The sequence below is a fragment of the Oncorhynchus kisutch genome, linkage group LG15, assembly GCF_002021735.2.
Source record: "Oncorhynchus kisutch isolate 150728-3 linkage group LG15, Okis_V2, whole genome shotgun sequence".
Lineage (NCBI taxonomy): Eukaryota > Metazoa > Chordata > Actinopteri > Salmoniformes > Salmonidae > Oncorhynchus > Oncorhynchus kisutch.
In genome coordinates this window covers 36,183,541-36,206,511 of record NC_034188.2, presented here as the reverse complement: position 1 = coordinate 36,206,511, position 22,971 = coordinate 36,183,541, and the positions used below count along the sequence as shown (strand labels likewise).

The 22,971-nt window shown below is 42.0% G+C and overlaps 1 protein-coding gene across 1 annotated transcript in view; it reads right to left on the bottom strand.

The window, feature by feature from the left end:
• Positions 1–17,825: 17,825 nt before the first annotated feature.
• Positions 17,826–22,971, bottom strand: part of LOC109906023 (gamma-aminobutyric acid receptor subunit alpha-2) — a 57,090-nt gene continuing 51,944 nt past the window's right edge. Inside the window, exon 10 of the mRNA XM_020503665.2 lies at positions 17,826–18,202. Coding sequence (XP_020359254.1) covers positions 17,894–18,202 — 309 coding nt within the window. The 3' untranslated portion in view covers positions 17,826–17,893. The remainder of the gene's footprint in view (positions 18,203–22,971) is intronic.

Below are 22,971 nucleotides of genomic sequence, written 5' to 3'. Positions count from 1 at the left end.
GGTTGAGGTCAAGTGATTGTGGAGGCCAGGTCATCTGATGCAGCACTCCATCACTCTCCTTCTTGGTCAAATAGCCCTTACACAGCCTGGAGGTGTGTTGGGTCACTGTCCTGTTGAAAAAACAAATGATAGTCCCACTAAGAGCAAACCAGATGGGATGGTAAATAAATAAATCACCAATAGTGTCACCAGCAAAGCACCATCACACCACCTCCATGCTTCACGGTGGGAACCATACATGCTGAGATCATCTGTTAACCTACTCTGCGTCTCACAAAGACACAGTGGTTGGAACAGATTTCCACTGGTCTAATGTCCATTGCTCGTGTTTCTTGGCCCAAGAAAATCTCTTCTTCTTATTGGTGTCCTTTAGTAGTGGTTTCTTTGTAGCAATTTGACCAGGAATGCCTGATTCACACAGTCTCATCTGAACAGTTGATGTTGAGATGTGTCTGTTACTTTAACCCTGTTAATTCTAACACAACTGATTGGCTGAATGCAATAAGAAGGAAAGAAATTCCACAAATGAACTTTTAAGAAGGCACACCTATTAATTGAAATGCATTCCAGGTGACTACCTCATGAAGCTTCTTGAGAGAATGCCAGAAGTGTGCAAAGCTGTCATCAAGGCAAAGGGTAGATACTTTGAAAAACTCACATATAAAATATATTTTGATTTGTTTAACACTTTTTTTTAGTTTACTACACGATTCCATATGTGATATTTCATAATTGTGATGTATTCACTATTATTCTACAATGTAGAAAATAGTAAAAATAAAGAAAAACCCTTGAATGAGTAGGTGTTCTAAAACTTTTGACCGGTAGTGTATATATATGCATGTCTACATGTGTATGTACTGTATTATTTAATGTTGTTTCGCTGTAATACTACTAGCTACCAATTTTATGAAGTTGCCTTTAGATAGGCCATATTTAGCTAGGCCATACTACAAAGAAGCCATTGATTATTTTAGCTGACATGTCTGCTGGCATGTTTTGGTAGACTTTAGAAAAGCAAGTAATATCTAAATGTACTAAATAAGACTCACATTCCTTTAACTCTTAAGGATTAGCCCCCTCTTTAAATTTTTTTGCCTGAAATGACATACCCACATCTAACTGGCTTTAGCTCCTAGCCCTGAAGCAAGGATATGCATATTATTGGTACCATTTGAAAGGAAACACTTAAGTTTATGGAAATGTGAAAGGGATGTCATAGAATATAACACAATAGATCTGGTAAAAGATAATACAAAGAAAAAAACTAAAATGTGTTTTTGTACCATCTTTGAAATGCAAGAGAAAGGCCATAATGTATTATTCCACCCAGGTGCAATATAGATTTTGGCCACTATATAGCATCAGTGTATGTGCAAAGTTGTAGACTGATCCAATGAAACATTTCATTTATGTAAAAGTGTTATATCAAGACTGCCCAAATGTGCCTAATTTGTTTATTAATAACTTTTCATGTTGAAAATTGTGCACTCTTCTCAAACAATAGTATGGTATTATTTCACTGTAAAAACTACTGTAAATTGGACAGTGCAGGTAGATTAACAAGAATGTAAGCTTTCTGCCAATATCAGATATGTCTATGTCCTGGGAAATGTTCTTGTTACTTACAACCTCTTTCTAATTACATTAGCCTACGTTAGCTCAACCGTCCAGTGGAAGGGACACCGATCCCAAAGAATAATATTTGACCCAGATTTTAACAGAGATGCAGAGAAACAAAATTAAACACCATTCAGTCTGATACAGACAGCTCAGGGGGAATCCTTAGACATGCAGAAAAATTGAAAACATTTGTATTCACGTAGAATTAAGGATATTCAAATCAAATCAAATTTATCTATATAGCCCTTCGTACATCAGCTGATATCTCAAAGTGCTGTACAGAAACCCAGCCTAAAACCCCAAACAGCAAGCAATGCAGGTGTAGAAGCACGGTGGCTAGGAAAAACTCCCTAGAAAGGCCAAAACCTAGGAAGAAACCTAGAGAGGAACCAGGCTATGTGGGGTGGCCAGTCCTCTTCTGGCTGTGCCGGGTGGAGATTATAACAGAACATGGCCAAGATGTTCAAATGTTCATAAATGACCAGCATGGTCCAATAATAATAAGGCAGAACAGTTGAAACTGGAGCAGCAGCACAGTCAGGTGGAAGTTGAAACTGGAGCAGCAGCATGGCCAGGTGGACTGGGGACAGCAAGGAGTCATCATGTCAGGTAGTCCTGGGGCATGGTCCTAGGGCTCAGGTCCTCCGAGAGAGAGAAAGAAAGAGAGAAGGAGAGAATTAGAGAACGCACACTTAGATTCACACAGGACACCGAATAGGACAGGAGAAGTACTCCAGATATAACAAACTGACCCCAGCCCCCCGACACATAAACTACTGCAGCATAAATACTGGTGGCTGAGACAGGAGGGGTCTATGACTATGGCTCTAAATTTCAGGAAAAAGCTGTTTCATGTGTTTGAAAAATGCAAAATTCTCTAACCCCCCATGTTATCCTCATGTACTTTGTGATTCTCAGATTTTTGGGATGCATGACGCCCCTGATAGGTAAGCCTACTGTTTGTCGTAGCACAAATAATTTCCGATCAACCTCAATTTGGCCATGGATTTAAAAAATATTTATTTATTTTAATAACAGAGCCTTTTCTAAATTCAAATGGACCACCTGCAGCTGGACACTGACATTTTAGAAGATCCATCTATGGCCGAATCGAGAACGAAGATAGTATCGCCAAGTTAAGGTTGTGTGGAGAGCATTCTGCCTCAGAAATTCTATGTCTTTCTGGATAAAGTATATAAAAATATATATATTATTTAACCATGCAAGTTAAGAACACATTCGGATTTTACAATTACAGCCTACACCTGCCAAACCCTAACAACGCTGGGCCAATTGTGCGCCACCCTATGGGACTCCCGATCACAGCAGGCTACTACTACACCAAGAAATAGGTGAAAATGTCACCCTGAAGTTGCAATGTCATAGCTTCTTTATCATTAGAAATTAAATGTCAAAAGTCAAAGAGCAATTCTAGAAATTACATCTATTTGTAATGAATTTCAGGAAGAAAAAAAAATGTCATGAACATTTTTGTAAAACTTTCACCTACATGGAAGACATCAAATGAACAAACCCAATTGTGATTTGCATGATGGGAGAAACGGGTACTTCTAGAGAATCCCATTGAGCCACCAGGAGTCACTGAGGGCGGCAGCATGGGAGTATGACAATGAGAACCTGTCACTCATGATGAAGCTTGGGGGCTGTCACGTGCTAGGGGTCAGCTTCGTCTCTACCAAAGGGGAGAGCCAGATGGGTAGGCAGCCACTGAGTGACAGTGTGCATCGGTAATCATATTCCTGCCGGCAAGAGCATCTTCTGAAAGATGACGAGGAATCCACCAGTATTCTCCATGGAACACACCTTAGTCACTGTGGTAAGCTTTATCCGGTGCGAAGGACAGCCTTTTCCGAAAGTCTGCCACGATGCAGCATATAATTGACGAATTCAGGATTGCGCTGGATAAATTACTGGCATTTAGTACACTTGATAGGGGAGAGAAGGGTCTTGTTGGGCTAAGTTAGAAAGTACTCAATGTGTTATTTCAAAGAGTCCCTCCCTTTTTAAGGTGGTTAAGGGGTGCTATTTAGGAACTTTTGTCTTAAGGCCAGATTGAGGTGGATAGTCAATCAATTTGTAACTCTTCTCCTGACAATGTAGATGTGGAAGTTCATTTTTAGCCAATTCTCTTTTTCCTCATGTATACACAATGGCGAAACTGAACTCCCTGAACAGGTTTACACAGAGTGATGTTAATTCTAGATGGCCAACACTTGAAAGCTATCAGCTAAAAGACTTGCAGTTCCAATCCAATCTCCAACTCTGCCGTCTGTCTCACTATCACTTGCCATCACCTGTGTTGGGGGAGTAGTGAACTACAGTGCATTTGGAAAGTATTGAGACCCATTGACTTTTTCCACACTTTGTTACATTGCAGCCTTATTCTAAAATGACAAAGATTTTTTTTTCTTAAAAAAAAATGTATACAAAAATTATACTTTTTAAAATCACATTTATTCAGACCTTTTAGTACTTAGTTGAAGCTATTCTTCCCGTGCCCAGAAACCTGCTCCTTTTACTCTCTGTTCCGAAAGCACTAAATGACCAGTTCTTATAGCCTTTAGCCGTACCCTTATCTCACTCCTGCGTTCCTCTTTTTTAAATTTATTTGACCTTCATTTAACTAGGCAAGTCAGTTAAGTACAAATTCTTATTTTCAATGACGGCCTAGTAACAGTGGGTCAACTGCCTTGTTCAGGGGCAGAATAACAGATTTGTACATTGTTAGCTCAGGGATTCGAACGTGCAACCTTTCGGTTACTAGTCCAACGCTTTAACCACTAGGCTACCCTGCCACTCCTCTGTTCCTCTGGTGATGTAGAGGTTAATCCAGGCTTGCAGTGCCTAGCTCCACTCCCATTCCCCAGGCGCACTCATTTGTTGAATTCTGTAACCGCAAAAGCCTTGGTTTCATGCATGTTAACATTAGAAGCCTCTTCTCTAAGTTGGTTTGAGTCACTGCTTTAGCACACTCTGCCAACCCAGATGTCCTAGTCGTGTCTGAATCCTGGCATAGGAATGCCACCAAAAACCCTGACATTTCCATCCCTAACTATAACATTTTCTGACAAGATAGAACTGCCTGAACTGGTACATGCTTAACACACCGGCCGTCCTACAATCTAAGCTAGATGCCTTCAGTCTCACACAAATTATCATGGAACCTACCAGGTACAACACCAAATCCGTAAACATGGGCACCCTCATAGATCTCAGCCTGACCAACCTGCCCTCCAAATACACCTCTGCTGTCTTCAATCGGGATCTCAGCGATCACTGCCTCATTGCCTGCATCTGTAATGGGTCTGCGGTCAAACGACCACCCCTCATCACTGTCAAACGCTCCCTAAAACACTTCAGCGAACAGGCCTTTCTAATCGACCTGGCCCGGGTATCCTCTAAGGATATTGACCTCATTCTGTCAGTACACGATGCCTAGTTATTCTTTAAAAGTACTTTCCTCACCATCTTAAATAAGCATGCCCCATTCAAAAAATGTAGAACCAGGAACAGATATAGCCCTTGGTCACTCCTGACCTGACTGCCCTTGACCAGCACAAAAACATCCTGTGGCGTACTGCATTAGCATCAAATAGCTCCCGCGGTATGCAACTTTTCAGGGAAGATAGGAACCAACATACACAGACAGGAAAGCAAAGGCTAGCTTTTTCAAACAGAACTATGCATCCTGTAGCACAAACTCCAAAAGGTTTTGGGACACTGTAAAGTCCATGGAGAATAAGAGCACCTCCTCCCAGGTGCCCACTGCACTGATGCTAGGAAACACTGTCACCACCGATAAATCCACGATAATTGAGAATTTCAATAAGCATTTTTCTACGGCTGGCCATGCTTTCCACCTGGCTTTCCACCTGGCTACCCCAACAGCCCTGCACCCCACACAGCAACTTGCCCAAGCCTCCCCCATTTATTCTTTATCAAAATCCAGATAGCCAATGTTCTGATAGAGCTGCAAATGTCCTGGGCACTCTGGATCAGGTTTTCTTCTTTGCTCCATTCATCTTTAACTCGATCCTAACTGGTCTCCCAGTCCCTGCCACTGAACATCTTCCCCACAGCATGATGCTGCCACCACTATACTTCACTGTAGGGATGATGCCAGGTTTCCTCCAGATGTGACGCTAGTCATTCAGGCCAAAGAGTTCAATCTTGATTTCATCAGACCAGAGAATCTTGTTTCTCAAGGTCTAAGAGTCATTAGGTGCCTTTTGGCAAACTCCAAGCAGGATGTGGCTCCCATCTGGCCTCTCTACCATAAAGGCCTGATTTGGTGGAGTGCTTCGGCGGTGTTTGTCCTTCTGAAAGGTTCTCCCATCTCCACAGAAGAACTCTGGAGCTCTATCAGAGTGACCATCGGGTTCTTGGTCACCTTCCTGATCAAGGCCCTTCTCCCCTGATTGCTCAGTTTGGCTGGCCGGGAGCTCTACAGACAATTATGTCGACCTCATGGCTTGGTTTTTTGCTCTGACATGCACTGTCAACTGTGGGGCCTTATATAGATAGGCATGAGCCTTTCAAGATCTTGTCCAATCTATGTAATTTAACACAGATGAACTCCAATCAAGTTGTAGAAACATCTCAAGGATGATCAATGGAAAGAGGATGCATCTGAGCTCAATTTCGAGTCTTATAGCAAAGGGTCTGAATAATTATGTAAGTAAGGTATTTCTGTTTATTTGTAATGCATTTTCAAAATTGTCACAAAAACTGTTTTCACTTTGTCACAATGGTGTATTGTGTGTAGATGGATGGGGACATTTTTTATTTAATCCATTTTAGAACAAGGCTGTAACAAAATGTGGAAAAAGTCAAGGGGTCTGAATGTACTGTATTGTATGTCATGTGAACCTAAAATATGGTAGCCCTTGTTTGGTAACACAAAGGTTATAACTCTCCTATTGTGTTGTAGGAGCATGGGAAGGAGAAGATCAGCATAGTGAACCCAGCCCAGTTCTCGTACAGGTATGTGGTGACTGAGTACCTGAATCACATGGTGATGGGACTATCTTCTTACTTACGTAAATAAGGTATTTTATTTTTAGTTATTTATTTATACATTTGCTACAATTTCTGAACCTGTTTTTGATTAGTCATTATGGGTTATTTTTCAAAAATGTTCTGCAATAACTTGTTTACACCCCTGTTAGTGAGTATTTCTCCTTTTGCCAAGAAAATCCATCCACCTGACAGGTGTGGTATATCAAGAAGCTGATTAAACAGCATGATCATTACACAGGTGCACCTTGTGCTGGGGGAAATAAAAGGCCACTCTAAAATGTGCAATTTTATCAAGTCTCAAGTTTTGAGGGATTATGCAATTGGTATGCTGACTGCAGTGCTGTTGCCAGAGAATGTAATGTGAATTTCTCTACCATAAGCCGACTCCAATATTGTTTTAGAGAATTTGGCAGTACGTCCAACCGGCCTCACAACCGCAGACCACGTGTATGGCGTCGTTTGGGCGGGTGGTTTGCTGATGTCATCGTTGTGAACAATGTGCCCCATGGTGGCGGTGGGGTTATTTTTTATTTATTTATTTATTTTACCTTTATTTAACCAGGTAGGCAAGTTGAGAACAAGTTCTCATTTACAATTGCGACCTGGCCAAGATAAAGCAAAGCAGTTCGACAGATAAAACGACACAGAGTTACACATGGAGTAAAAACAAACATACAGTCAATAATGCAGTATAAACAAGTCTATATACAATGTGAGCAAATGAGGTGAGAAGGGAGGTAAAGGCAAAAAAGGCCATGATGGCAAAGTAAATACAATATAGTAAGTAAAATACTGGAATGGTAGTTTTGCAATGGAAGAATGTGCAAAGTAGAAATAAAAAAAAATAATGGGGTGCAAAGGAGCAAAATAAATAAATAAATAAAAATTAAATACAGTTGGGAAAGAGGTAGTTGTTTGGGCTAAATTTTAGGTGGGCTATGTACAGGTGCAGTAATCTGTGAGCTGCTCTGACAGTTGGTGCTTAAAGCTAGTGAGGGAGATAAGTGTTTCCAGTTTCAGAGATTTTTGTAGTTCGTTCCAGTCATTGGCAGCAGAGAACTGGAAGGAGAGGCGGCCAAAGAAAGAATTGGTCTTGGGGGTGACTAGAGAGATATACCTGCTGGAGCGTGTGCTACAGGTGGGAGATGCTATGGTGACCAGCGAGCTGAGATAAGGGGGGACTTTACCTAGCAGGGTCTTGTAGATGACATGGAGCCAGTGGGTTTGGCGACGAGTATGAAGCGAGGGCCAGCCAACGAGAGCGTACAGGTCGCAATGGTGGGTAGTATATGGGGCTTTGGTGATAAAACGGATTGCACTGTGATAGACTGCATCCAATTTGTTGAGTAGGGTATTGGAGGCTATTTTGTAAATGACATCGCCAAAGTCGAGGATTGGTAGGATGGTCAGTTTTACAAGGGTATGTTTGGCAGCATGAGTGAAGGATGCTTTGTTGCGAAATAGGAAGCCAATTCTAGATTTAACTTTGGATTGGAGATGTTTGATATGGGTCTGGAAGGAGAGTTTACAGTCTAACCAGACACCTAAGTATTTGTAGTTGTCCACGTATTCTAAGTCAGAGCCGTCCAGAGTAGTGATGTTGGACAGGCGGGTAGGTGCAGGTAGCGATCGGTTGAAGAGCATGCATTTAGTTTTACTTGTATTTAAGAGCAATTGGAGGCCACGGAAGGAGAGTTGTATGGCATTGAAGCTTGCCTGGAGGGTTGTTAACACAGTGTCCAAAGAAGGGCCGGAAGTATACAGAATGGTGTCGTCTGCGTAGAGGTGGATCAGGGACTCACCAGCAGCAAGAGCGACCTCATTGATGTATACAGAGAAGAGAGTCGGTCCAAGAATTGAACCCTGTGGCACCCCCATAGAGACTGCCAGAGGTCCGGACAGCAGACCCTCCGACTTGACACACTGAACTCTATCAGAGAAGTAGTTGGTGAACCAGGCGAGGCAATCATTTGAGAAACCAAGGCTGTCGAGTCTGCCGATGAGGATATGGTGATTGACAGAGTCGAAAGCCTTGGCCAGATCAATGAATACGGCTGCACAGTAATGTTTCTTATCGATGGCGGTTAAGATATCGTTTAGGACCTTGAGCGTGGCTGAGGTGCACCCATGACCAGCTCTGAAACCAGATTGCATAGCAGAGAAGGTATGGTGAGATTCGAAATGGTCGGTAATCTGTTTGTTGACTTGGCTTTCGAAGACCTTAGAAAGGCACGGTAGGATAGATATAGGTCTGTAGCAGTTTGGGTCAAGAGTGTCCCCCCCTTTGAAGAGGGGGATGACCGCAGCTGCTTTCCAATCTTTGGGAATCTCAGACGACACGAAAGAGAGGTTGAACAGGCTAGTAATAGGGGTGGCAACAATTTCGGCAGATAATTTTAGAAAGAAAGGGTCCAGATTGTCTAGCCCGGCTGATTTGTAGGGGTCCAGATTTTGCAGCTCTTTCAGAACATCAGCTGAATGGATTTGGGAGAAGGAGAAATGGGGAAGGCTTGGGCGAGTTGCTGTTGGGGGTGCAGTGCTGTTGTCCGGGGTAGGAGTAGCCAGGTGGAAAGCATGGCCAGCCGTAGAAAAATGCTTATTGAAATTCTCAATTATGGTGGATTTATCAGTGGTGACAGTGTTTCCTATCTTCAGTGCAGTGGGCAGCTGGGAGGAGGTGTTCTTATTCTCCATGGACTTTACAGTGTCCCAGAACTTTTTTGAGTTAGTGTTGCAGGAAGCAAATTTCTGCTTGAAAAAGCTAGCCTTGGCTTTTCTAACTGCCTGTGTATAATGATTTCTAGCTTCCCTGAACAGCTGCATATCACGGGGGCTGTTCGATGCTAATGCAGAACGCCATAGGATGTTTTTGTGTTGGTTAAGGGCAGTCAGGTCTGGGGAGAACCAAGGGCTATATCTGTTCCTGGTTCTAAATTTCTTGAATGGGGCATGTTTATTTAAGATGGTTAGGAAGGCATTTTTTAAAAATATCCAGGCATCCTCTACTGACGGGATGAGATCAATATCCTTCCAGGATACCCCGGCCAGGTCGATTAGAAAGGCCTGCTCGCAGAAGTGTTTCAGGGAGCGTTTTACAGTGATGAGTGGAGGTCGTTTGACCGCTGACCCATTACGGATGCAGGCAATGAGGCAGTGATCGCTGAGATCTTGGTTGAAGACAGCAGAGGTGTATTTAGAGGGGAAGTTGGTTAGGATGATATCTATGAGGGTGCCCGTGTTTAAGGTTTTGGGGAGGTACCTGGTAGGTTCATTGATTATTTGTGTGAGATTGAGGGCATCAAGTTTAGATTGTAGGATGGCTGGGGTGTTAAGCATGTTCCAGTTTAGGTCGCCTAGCAGCACGAACTCTGAAGATAGATGGGGGGCAATCAGTTCACATATGGTGTCCAGAGCACAGCTGGGGGCAGAGGGTGGTCTATAGCAGGCGGCAACGGTGAGAGACTTGTTTTTAGAGAGGTGGATTTTTAAAAGTAGAAGTTCAAATTGTTTGGGTACAGACCTGGATAGTAGGACAGAACTCTGCAGGCTATCTTTGCAGTAGATTGCAACACCGCCCCCTTTGGCAGTTCTATCTTGTCTGAAAATGTTGTAGTTTGGAATTAAAACTTCAGAATTTTTGGTGGTCTTCCTAAGCCAGGATTCAGACACAGCTAGAACATCCGGGTTGGCAGAGTGTGCTAAAGCAGTGAATAGAACAAACTTAGGGAGGAGGCTTCTAATGTTAACATGCATGAAACCAAGGCTATTACGGTTACAGAAGTCGTCAAAAGAGAGCGCCTGGGGAATAGGAGTGGAGCTAGGCACTGCAGGGCCTGGATTCACCTCTACATCGCCAGAGGAACATAGGAGGAGTAGAATAAGGGTACGGCTAAAAGCTATGAGAATTGGTCGTCTAGAACGTCTGGAACATAGAGTAAAAGGAGGTTTCTGGGGGCGATAAAATAGCATCAAGGTATAATGTACAGACAAATGTATGGCAGGATGTGAATACAGTGGAGGTAAACCTAGGTATTGAGTGATGAAGAGAGAGATATTGTCTCTAGAAACATCGTTGAAACCAGGAGATGTCATTGCATGTGTGGGTGGTGGAACTAATAGGTTGGATAAGGTATAGTGAGCAGGACTAGAGGCTCTACAGTGAAATAAGCCAATAAACACTAACCAGAACAGAAATGGACAAGACATATTGACATTAAGGATAGGCATGCTTAGTCGAGTGATCAAAAGGGTCCGGTGAGTGGAGAGGTTGGTTGGTGATTTAGACAGCTAGCCAGGGCATCGGTAGCAAGCTAGCATAGGATGGAGGTCTGTTAGCCACCCCTTACGTTCCGTCAGTAGATTAGTGGGGTTCCGTGTGGTAGAGGGGATTAATCCAAATCACACAACAACAACAAAAATAAAAACAATAGATATAGTTATAGAGGCCCAAGAAGAAAATATAATAATAATAATTAAAAAAATAATTTAAAAAAAATAATAATAAAAAAATTGTCCGATTGTCTATTCAGATAGCAGCCGGTAAAACAGCTAACGGTTAGCAGGCCGCAGATGGGCGTTCAGGTAACGTCGTGACGGAGGAGCCGGCCGAATAACTCCTTCGGGTAGATAACGTCGGCAGTCCAGTTGTGAAGGCCCGGTGGGGCTCCGCGAAGGCAGTAAAACGGGTCCGGATAGGTGACTGCAGCCCAGGTGTGATTGATGGAACTCAGGAGTGATTGACGGAGCTTGCTAGCTCCGATGGTCACACGGATAGCAGCTAGCTAGCTGTGAGATACGGGTATGAATGTCCAGGGACATGGAGAGAAAAATTGGTCCGGTATGTTCCGTTCCGAGCCGCGCTGCGCCGTACAGAACTGGCGATAGATTTTCGAGCTAAAGGATAGCTGATGACCACAAACCGTGGTTAGCTGAATATTAACGATTTGCCAGTAAAGGAGCAAACTAGCTTCTGAACTAGCTTCTGGATTAGCTTCTGGCTAGTTTCAGGCTAGCTTCTTGGAGTTTCTGGCTAGCTTCTTGGAGGATTACAGATCTGAGGTAAATAATACTTTTTTATAAATATACATTGGTGAGGCGGGTTGCAGGAGAGTGTTTTGAAGATGAGTTGATGGAAAATAAAAATAAAATGTATGTGAAAAAGTTGTAAATATATATATATACAGGACACGACAAGACGAGGACAAAAGACGTCTGAACTGCTATGCCACCTTGGAGATTATGGTATGAGCAGGCATAAGCTAAGGACGACCAACACAATTGCATTTTATCGATGGCAATTTGAATGCTCCTGAGTGATCCTGAGGTCCATTTTGAGGCCCATTTCTTTTAAGGTATCGTTGACCAACAGATGCATATCTGTATTCCCAGTATTCCCATGTGAAATCCATAGATTAGGGCCTAAGGAATTTGTTTCAATTGACTGATTTCCTCATATGAACTGTAGCTCAGTCAAATGTTAGAAATTGTTGCATGTTGCTTTTACATTTCTGTTCAGCATAATTCATCCATGACATCCCGATCAATGGAGAAGCAGTGGAGAGAAATCAAAAGACCCAAATGTATAATTAATTAATGGAATACTTTATTCAGATATTCTCTGTCTTTTTAGTTTGCCGCTATGGAAAGAAATACAATTGGAGTTTGTAGAAAATAGAAGCTGTTTGGGTAGGAATGTCAGGTGGATTTCTATGGGTGTGTTCCTTATACCGTCAAATTCAAATACGTGAAAAAGATATTGGGGGTCAAAATGATTCCAAATTACCAGACCATTTGGATAATAAGGGTAAAAAAATATGTATTTTTGTTTTGTTTGATTCTACGTCAGTGTATAACAATAGTTTATGGACAGTTAAGTACATTGAATACAGACGGCCCCATTGCATCTTTCACATCAATTTTCAAGTCAAACAATCCAGAGACTGTAGAATGGCAGTGTCATACAGACTATGGTGGTGAGACTACTCAAATGAATACATGACTATGCAGTCTAAACTACTGTATAGTCATATATATATATATATATATATATATATATATATATATATATATATATATATATATATATATATATATATATATATATATATGAATATATGAATAAATTAATTAACGCTGGTGCTGCTCAGCAGAGTATATTGGCACCCCCCTAGAACACAACGTCAAACACTCGCATGCACGATCTTCCAAAGCACAAACACAATCCATATTTACACCATGATGTGACAATTTCATCCGTCATTTTTTTAATTTGATTGCTTTGACATTTCGTCAGATGAACCGTGATGCGGCGTCCTTATAAAAGCTCATATAATCTGAACAGCACATTACTCCTTCTACCTCCATATCCAATCTGATGAGTAAAACTGCTTGGTAAACTGCAATGGTGCCAAGATCCCTTCTTTGGCCCTGAAGTCATGTTGCTGTAGCAAACACTGAGCATCGCATCCACACACTCATCCCGACATTTCTCAAGCGACTTGAAGTGGTACAGAGGCTCAACTGAGAAGTCTTCTTCTTTTCACCTGTCTGCACGAGTCACATTTAATTTGAATATATCACAACGTGCAAACGAATCATCAAAGATAATGACAGTGAACTTGGATTCCCACGAGACATCACAGTGGAACATCTGCAATTAGATCGATATGACTTTTCAAATTATATGAGATCAGACTTTTAGATTGATATCGGATTAGCTTAGGGTTGACGACAGAGAGAGGAGTCCCACATTGTATCACATTTCACATGACACTCTTTCCCGAATGTGTGTTCCACACCATCATGTGGTCATGTTGTTTTAGGATGATTTTCACAACACAATTTAGTGTTCATTTGTCAGACAAACTAAATATCAAAACATTTGAAATTGTTGTCTATGGCACCAATTTTGGCAATAGAAGAAGTATTCATGAAAATGTTCACTTCAATAGTTAATAATATATGCACAAATCTCTTGAGACACAGGTGATTTGTTTAGACTTAGTTTTACGTATAATGTCTATGCACAACATCTAACTTTTGAAATAAATTGTAACTGCAAGGTGAATAACAAACATACAGTATGTAAACATGAAATGTTGCATGTCAAAATCTGTAAAGATCTGATGAACGCATTCATAGCATTCATGAAAGACAGTACATAACCATTGAAACAGTTGATGGTGAGCAAATTGGTAGAAGACGTACATTATTTAACACAAACGTAGGAAATATATACATTACATAACTTCATATAAATGTAAACAATTGTTATAATAATGTGTAGACACTGGTGCAATTTTGTTTTGAAGCACTTGTGGGTGTTTGGTCTATAGGGTCTTTGACCAACACCCAATTACCTGTGAAATATGGCTAAATTGATCTGAGGATTTAGAACAGGCTAGCACCATTGTAGCAATCAAACAACACATCCTATTGATGCCACTTCATACAAAGCCTGTTCATGACAAAATAAGTTCCATTCATTTCTGGGTGCTCAATAATCTTCATCAACAAGGTCAGTGTGACAGTGTACATAACTAACATAGATGTTGGGCGACATTTCTCTCTCGCAAACACACCTGTATTCTATTTGTGTTTGTGAGGTGGAAAATGTATATAACCAAGGTACTGAATGATGGTAGATAAAATGAATGCTACCCTCATAACAAATTAAAATAAACTGCCAATAAGCTGTGCCTAAACTTTTACTTTTCAAAATATGTCATGTGTAGGGCCATGATTTTCGGCTTTTTTTTTTGGCATTTACCAGTATTTCCAGCATTATCCATTAGGTTTCCTGCAGGTAGAAAATCCTAGGAAGTGTTATTTAATTGACACAAGCTGTCTCCAATCAGTCAGTCAATGTCTGGTTGTGTGTGTTTGGTGGGGGGGATCGCCTACGCCAGGGGAGGCGTAGCTCTGCGAATCTGAATCTCACAAAGCCTATTATTTGCCAGCGAATACTATTTGAAGATCAGTGATTATACACCTCACTTTGCTCAAGCTGATCCTCTCCAACGGACTGAGAAGTTGTAGCTAAACATTTGTAAATTAGGGGCAGTTAAAGGAGAGAGTCAATGAAACCAGACATGGAAGTACACTGTAGCACCAACCAGGAATCAAACCTCAGTGAATGAAAAGCATGTAAATGTGCAACACATTTTAACGCGCTGATACATAATATCCGCCTTCTGATATGATATACATGTGTCAAAAGGGAAATGAAAGTCTTATCAGAGTTTTTTCGCCCCTGCCTACTGGAGTCCTTGCTAGCAAGCGGGAGCGACACCGGTAAACAGTGTCCTTCGGTCTCGCCTGCTTAACACCTGCTCTCACCGTTCTTCACAGAACTGCGGGAAAACAGTGCCAGACAGGCAGGTGGCGAAGGACACTGTGTACCATTGCCCCCACCTCCCTCTAGCACAGCAGAGGACAGGAGGCTAGGGTGACACCGTGTGCTATCTAACCAGCTAGCTTGCTAGTTAGCGACACTATGTGCTAGCTAACACACTGTGCCGCTCCCGCCTGCTGTGTGCCTGACAGGCGTGGGGTAGGACACTGTCTACTAGTCATCCCCGCCTCCCGCTACCACAGGAGATGGGAGGCTAGGGTGACACCGTATACTAGCTAGCTTAATATTTAGCAACACCTTGTGCTAGCTAGCTTGCTAGTTAGCTAGCACACAGTGTCGCCCCCACCTCCCACCTGCTGTGTACCGGAGTTCTCCTTAGGACTAGCTGGCTAAGCTAGCACACAATGTCCTTTGCTCTGGCCTGCTGAACACCTGAGCTCGCCATCGTTAACAGTGCCCTTCTTCTGGGGTTTATCGGCGGCTGGCATCCAACATTATTGTGCATTAACGCCACCTACTGTACTGGAGCTCCTCCGCCTTCCGCATGTCCTAACTTAAAAATGGATGAATAGAAGTATAAAGGGGGAAAATTGCACCCTTCTTTTTTTGCACAGTTCAGTGCTGCTTTGAGCAAGGAAAATGGCACCTGCCTCCAATGTAGAATGGACAATCATCCAAATATAATTTTATCAACTTGAAACATCCTGACACAGTGATGAGCAGAACAGAGAGAGTACTGCGATGGCTTGTCGAAGTGAAACACAAACTACTTCACACAGAAGTGTGGTGAGCTTTCAGCGCCTGACGGAAGCAGTAGCATCACCCATGTGGGTACTGCACATAAGTATGAATGACAAGCTACGTACAGTGCCATTGGAAAGTATTCAAACCACTTAACTTTTTCCACATTTTGTTACTCTACAGCCTTATTCTATAATGTATTACATTATTATTTTTCCTCATGAATCTATACACAATACCCCAAAATGACAAAGAAAAGTTTTTTTTAGAAATGTTTGCAAATGTATTAAAAAGAAAACTGAAATATTACATTTACATAAGTATTCAGACCCTTTAATCAGTCCTTTGTTGAAGCACCTTAGGCAGCGACTACATCCTTGAGTCTAATTGGGTATGACACTACAAGATTGGAACACCTGTATTTGGGAAGTTTCTCCCATTCTTCCCTGTAGATCCTCTCAAGCTCTGTCAGGTTGGATGGTGAGCAGCTATTTTCTGGTCTCTCCAGAGATGTTAGATCGGTTTCAAGTCCGGGCTCTGGCTGGGCCACTCAAGAACATTCAGAGACAAGCCACTCCTGCTTGTCTTGCCTGTGTGCTTAGGGTCGATGTCCTGTTGGAAGGTGAACCTTCGCCCCAGTCTGTGGTCCTGGGTGCTCTGGAGCAGGTTTTCATCAAGGATCTCTCTGTACTTTGCTCCGTTCATCTTTCCCTCGATCCTGACTAATCTCCCAGTCCCTGCCGCTGAAAAACATCCTCACAGCATGATGCTGTTACCATATACTTCACTGTAGGGATGATGCCAGGTTTCCTCCAGATGTGACGCTTGGCATATGCACCGTCAACAGTAGGACCTTTTATAGACAGGTGTGTGCCTTTCCAAATCATGTCCAATCAATTGAATTTATCACAGGTGGACTCCAATCGAGTTGCAGAAACATCTCAAGGATGATAAATGGAAACAGGATGCACCTGAGCTCAATTTTGAATCTCGTAGCAAAGGTTCTGAATACTTATGTAAATAAGGTAGTTTTGTTTTTATAAATGAACAAAAATGTATAAAACATGTTTTTTCTTTGTCAATTTAGGGTATTGTGTGTAGATTGCTGAGGATTTTTATTTATTTCATCCATTTTAGAATAAGGCTGTTATGTAACAAAATTAGGAAAAAGTCGAGGGGTCTGAATACTTTCCGAAGGCACTGTACTTAGTCTGAGCCAAATTGCTACACAGGACATCTAAGACGGTGAGATGCGTGGCTGAGGCTACGGACCTGTCCGTGTCTGACTGACTGTCAGACTTCCCTGTCTGCTACCATGATTCTCCCTCCACTGAGATCATTGATGCTCCCACCCTCCCTCAAACGCTTCAAACAACCCCTTCATCCACTCCATTTTAAGGCTTCACAATGGAAATAAGTCAGACTTTTTTGTGTTATCCCTGTCATGTTTTTAAATGCATGTACTGTCGGTAAATGTTGTTGTTTTTTACTGGCAAATAAAATCAATTAATCAATCATTACACAGTATGGTAAATCAACACAAAAAACATTGTTTGTTTTGCTTATGTTGATATTTTGTTTAACAAAATAATATACCACATTGCAATAAAACATAAGCATTTACATTTTTTTCATGTTTTTGTATTGGCTTGTATAGAAAAAGAACTTTATACATAATTGTGAAATTCTGGTCACTGAGAAATATTACATACTTAACCCACAAAAAAATAAAAAATAAATAAGATGAAATATATATATTTATACTTTTAAATAAGAATAATTTCTAAAACTTTTTGACTAAAATAAACATCTTGAGGTTCCTTTCATAAACTTTTCAAACATGGAGCCATCAATGGTCAACAGAACATAAGCACACGAAATAAATGTATTGTTCACTGATTATATCACGAAACACACAAAAGTCATGATTGTACATTTATGCTGTATTTACAAAGGCCAGTTGTTTCCAAAAGCAATGCAGAAAGTGGTGTAGAAAAAACAGGAAAGAGGATACAAAGCAATCCAGGGCTTGTCTGTCTTGTACCAACGAACCAAGAGTTAGCAGATACTAGTCGTATTTGCTAAGTCTTTTAGTCCCGTAATTCGGATATATTACAATGCAGGAGGGAGAGGCCTCTAGGTTGAGCGCACCATATCCTTTATATAAGGTTCTCTGTTTAAGTATGTGGCCCAATAGACTAAGTTGAAGCTGCTAAACAGGACCGGGAACATAATCCTCGAAATCCTATCGATTTTGCTCACACTGTTGAAAGTCTTCTTTGGGTCTGCCTTGCCACCCACCTTGCCAACCGCCATGTTGGGGTCAGGAGCGCCGCCCTTGGCGATGGTGGACAACCCAGAGTCTTTGGTGATGTTGGGTGCATAGTTGGCCACCGCCACGGCGTACGCATTGTTCTTCTTCATGGCGGAGGCCTTCTCTTTTTTCTGTGGGAAAGAGCAAAAGTTAGTAGCTAGCGGTCATCAGACGGACCTGTCACTTCCGGCTAGCATGTGTTCCAGACAGTCCTAGATGATGAATGCACCCAGGGGAGGTTCCTAATAATAATTAATGGGATCTGGGATAGGGTAATGCATCAATCTAAATGCAGAGAAGTGGCAGAATGAATGCCAGCCGGGTCTTGGATGTGCTGTCGAGCACCATACTGTCAACATTTTAGCAGGGAATTACTATGTGATAGCCTGGTTGCCATCTCTGTTCAGCTATTACATTCCACTCCTTGCCACTCCTGTCATTTGACAATAAGACTGGCCTTTCTGCAATCGTCAAATATGAACATTCTATCATTAATGAGCTCGAGGAGATCAGAGGATATGACCCTGATTCGATAACCCTCACAGCTGTCATCCAATCACAAACGTTCTAACTTAATTCATACATTTGATTGGAAACCTTCTTACATTGGGCATTCTGATGTTATACATTGGATTGTAAACATGAACATTGCGGAGGCGGAGAGAACAGACAATTCGCGTTTGTTGCATTATTACCACCAGCCAATGTGATCACATCATACCAGAGAAGCTCGCGCCATTCAAACTTCTCTGCCAGTTCAATATATATATATATACAGTGCCTTGCGAAAGTATTCGGCCCCCTTGAACTTTGCGACCTTTTGCCACATTTCAGGCTTCAAACATAAAGATATAAAACTGTATTTTTTTGTGAAGAATCAACAACAAGTGGGACACAATCATGAAGTGGAACGCCATTTATTGGATATTTCAAACTTTTTTAACAAATCAAAAACTGAAAAATTGGGCGTGCAAAATTATTCAGCCCCCTTAAGTTAATACTTTGTAGCGCCACCTTTTGCTGCGATTACAGCTGTAAGTCGCTTGGGGTATGTATCTATCAGTTTTGCACATCGAGAGACTGAATATTTTCCCATTCCTCCTTGCAAAACAGCTCGAGCTCAGTGAGGTTGGATGGAGAGCATTTGTGAACAGCAGTTTTCAGTTCTGGGTCCTTTTAGTGGTGTGTGTGTGTGTGTGTGTGTGAGTGAGTTTGCTAATTCTCTCTATGTCCATTCGGAAAGTTTCCTAAAGTAGCTGGACTACATATTAAATAATCGTAAAAAGTGATGACCAGCATCTGTGCAACTAATAGTATACTGTATTTTACTATATACCGGTATTGATGCACGGACCATGTTGGGTTTTTACTTTACCTTCTATAACTGTATTTGAATGTTTGGTTTGTTAAATGTGATACGCCTTGTGTTACGTCCATTTTTATAGTTTACTCCACAACTTGAGCCATCTCTCTCCACTCTCTCTCTCCTCTCTCTCCATGCCACTTTCCACACAGATCTAGCTCTGCCCCTGTCACTCAAAGAGCGCATTTGGTGTTGCATTCAGTCTGCATGGTCAATGCAGCACATGCAACAATTTTTATTTTATTTTATTTTATTTTATTATTTAACCAGGTAGGCCAGTTGAGAACAAGTTCTCATTTACAAGTGCGACCTGGCCAAGATAGAGAAAAGCAGTGCGACACAAACAACACAGAGTTACACATGGGATAAACAAACGTACAGTCAATAACACAATAGAAAAGTCTATATACAGTGTGTGCAAATGTAGTAAGATTAGGGAGGTAAGGCAATAAATAGGCCATAGTGGCGAAATAATTACAATTTCAGCAATTAAACACTGGAGTGATAGAAGATTAATGTGCAAGTAGAGATACTGGGGTTCAAAGGAGCAAAAAAAGAAATAACACTATGGGGATGAGGTAGTTGGGTGGACTATTTACCGATGGGCTATGTACAGGTGCAATGATCGGTAAGCTGCTATGACAGCTGATGTTTAAAGTTAGTGAGGGAGATATAAGTCTTCAGCTTCAGTGATTTTTGCAATTCGTTCCAGTCATTGGCAGCAGATAACTGGAAGGAAAGGCGGCCAAAAAAAGAGTTGGCTTTGGGGGTGACCAGTGAAATATACCTGCATGGAGCGCGTGCTATGAGTGGGTGCTGCTATGGTGACCAGTGAGCTGAGATAAGGTGGGGCTTTACCTAGCAAAGACTTATAGATGACCTGGAGCCAGTGGGTTTGGCAACGAATATGAATCGAGGGCCAGCCAACGAGAGCATACAGGTCGCAGAGGGTGGGTAGCATATGGGGCTTTTGGTGACAAAACGGATGGCACTGTGATAGACTACATCCAATTTGCTGAGTAGAGTGTTGGAGTCTATTTTGTAAATGACATCGCCAAAGTAAGGATCTGTAGGGATAGTCAGTTTTACGAGGGTATGTTTGGCAGAATGAGTGAAGGATGCTTAGTTGTGAAATAGGAAGCTGATTCAAAATTTAATTTTGGATTGGAGATGCTTAATGTGAGTCTGGAAGGAGAGTTTACAGTCTAACCAGACACCTAGGTATTTGTAGTCAGAAGTCAGAATTGTCCAGAGTAGTGATGATAGACATGTGGGCAGGTGCGGGCAGCGATCGGTTGTAAGAGCATGACCTTAGTTTTGCTTGCATTCAAGAGCAGTTGGAGGCCACAGAAGGAGTGTTGTATGACATTGAAGCTCGTCTGGAGGTTTGTTAACTTGGTGACAGGGGGCAGTATTTTCACGTCCGGATGAAATGCATGCCCAAATTCAACTGCCTGCTACTCATCCCCAGAAGATAAGATATGCATATTATTAGACGATTTGGATAGAAAACACACTGAAGTTTCTAAAACTGTTTGAATCATGTCTGTGAGTATAAATAACTTATTTAGCAGGCGAAACCCCGAGGACAAACCATTCAAATGTTTTTTTTTTTTAGGTCACTCTTTTCAATGGATTTTCATTGGGAATCTAGATTTCTAAGGGACCTTCTTGCAGTTCCTATCGCTTCCACTGGATGTCAACAGTCGCTCAAGGCTAGCTGGTGCCTGCTTCGGGACAGAGGCGTTAGCTAACAGTAGCCACTCGTTTGCAGCTAGCTAGCTGTGATGATTCGGAGTAATGCAGCTACTATCTTGTCTCATCGCTACAACTTCAAAGTCATGCGTCCTCCGATACACAACCCAACCAAGCCGCACCCGCATCCAACCTGGAAGCCAGCCGCACCAATGTGTCGGAGGAAACACTGTGCACCTGGCAACCTTGGTTAGCGCGCACTCGCCCGGCCCGCCACAGGAGTCGCTGGTGCGCGATGAGACAAGGACATCCCTACCGGACAAGCCCTCCCTAACCCAGACGACGCTAGGCCAATTGTGCGTCGCCCCACGGACCTCCCGGTCGCGGCCGGTTACGACAGAGCCTGGGCGCAATCCCAGAGTCTCTGATGGCACAGCTGGCGCTGCAGTACAGCGCCCTTAACCACTGCGCCCTTAACCACTGCGCCACCCGGGAGTCCCCCGGAAATCAACAATGTTGATGACTACGATGATGTTTCCACTTTGCTTCTTAATATAAATCCACAAGCATTCTATAATTACACTATTAGTTTATGTTTCTTACATTTGCAAACAGCTATTTGGTATTGTCGTGTTAGCCGCTAATGATAATCGCTAGTAGGCTGGCTAGCTGGTTAGTAAATGTACTGAGTCAGAGGAAACGTAGCTAGCTGTACAGCCTGATACCAGTGTTGGTGTAGGCCAAAATCAGCTTGTTGTTTGTGCAACAGTATCTTCTATATCAAAGAGGAATAGGCGTAGCATGAATATGAAGTAGCTAAGAGAAACCATTTAGGTTGCATTCCAAACACTTAAAAGACACCCTATCCCCTCAGCCCTCAAATTAACTGGACACTTCTGATGACGTATCATGACGTCTGACGAGTATACACTTGCAGGGCAAAGGGCAAGGGAGGAAGGAATGATTTTTAAATGGACCGGACTTGCCCGGAAATTTGTCACTTGTTCATCCCGCGATTATTGTGTTTTCAGCCACGGGTAGCTTGTGGCTGCTTTATATGTGCTACTGTCAATTATGATTGCACGTCTACTTATATTAACTATATAATTATTAATATACACCTACGGTATGATAGCTAGCAAATTAATTATCTATCTAATGTTAGCCTGCCTAGCTGGAACTTCTGAAGAAGGAAAATGTTTTATTTCTACAATTTCCAAAAGCTAACCAAACAAAAACGAGATGTGTTTGTGCCGTCATTTTACGAGACGTGTTTATGCCGTCATGTGCATTCGTAGCACAATTTCTAACCTTTTTACATTTAGTTTTTACTTACACTTGTATGTTGACTTATCCATATTGACGTTGAGGTTTTAAGTTTCGGCTGACTTTTCTTAGCGGATGTACAATCATTGCAAATTGAATTATGGGGCATTTCAAGCCCCGAAGTGAACAAAATTGTACACTCGCAAACCCAATTAAAAACGAGGGCTGAGGGGCTTACGTTGCGAACTTCCCTTTTATGGCTAATCGTTTGGACTGACATCCAAGATGGTGATGGGGATTCCCCCAAGGGTATAAGGCAAGGGTAAGTGGATGAGGGTATGAGTTTGAAATGAAGCTTTAATGTCAGCAAAGATTATAGGGTCCCCTAGGAAACACTGACCAACCCTGTCCTACCCTGTCACAATAACTCCTCCCTGGCATTTTTATTCTTTGTCAAGTCAAATACTGTTTTCAAAGTGCCCACTATTATCTTCTAACTCTGGAATTCAAATAATCATTATTTTTCCATGATTCCAACAGTTTCAAGTGTTTTGATATAAATTGCAAGTCAAATCG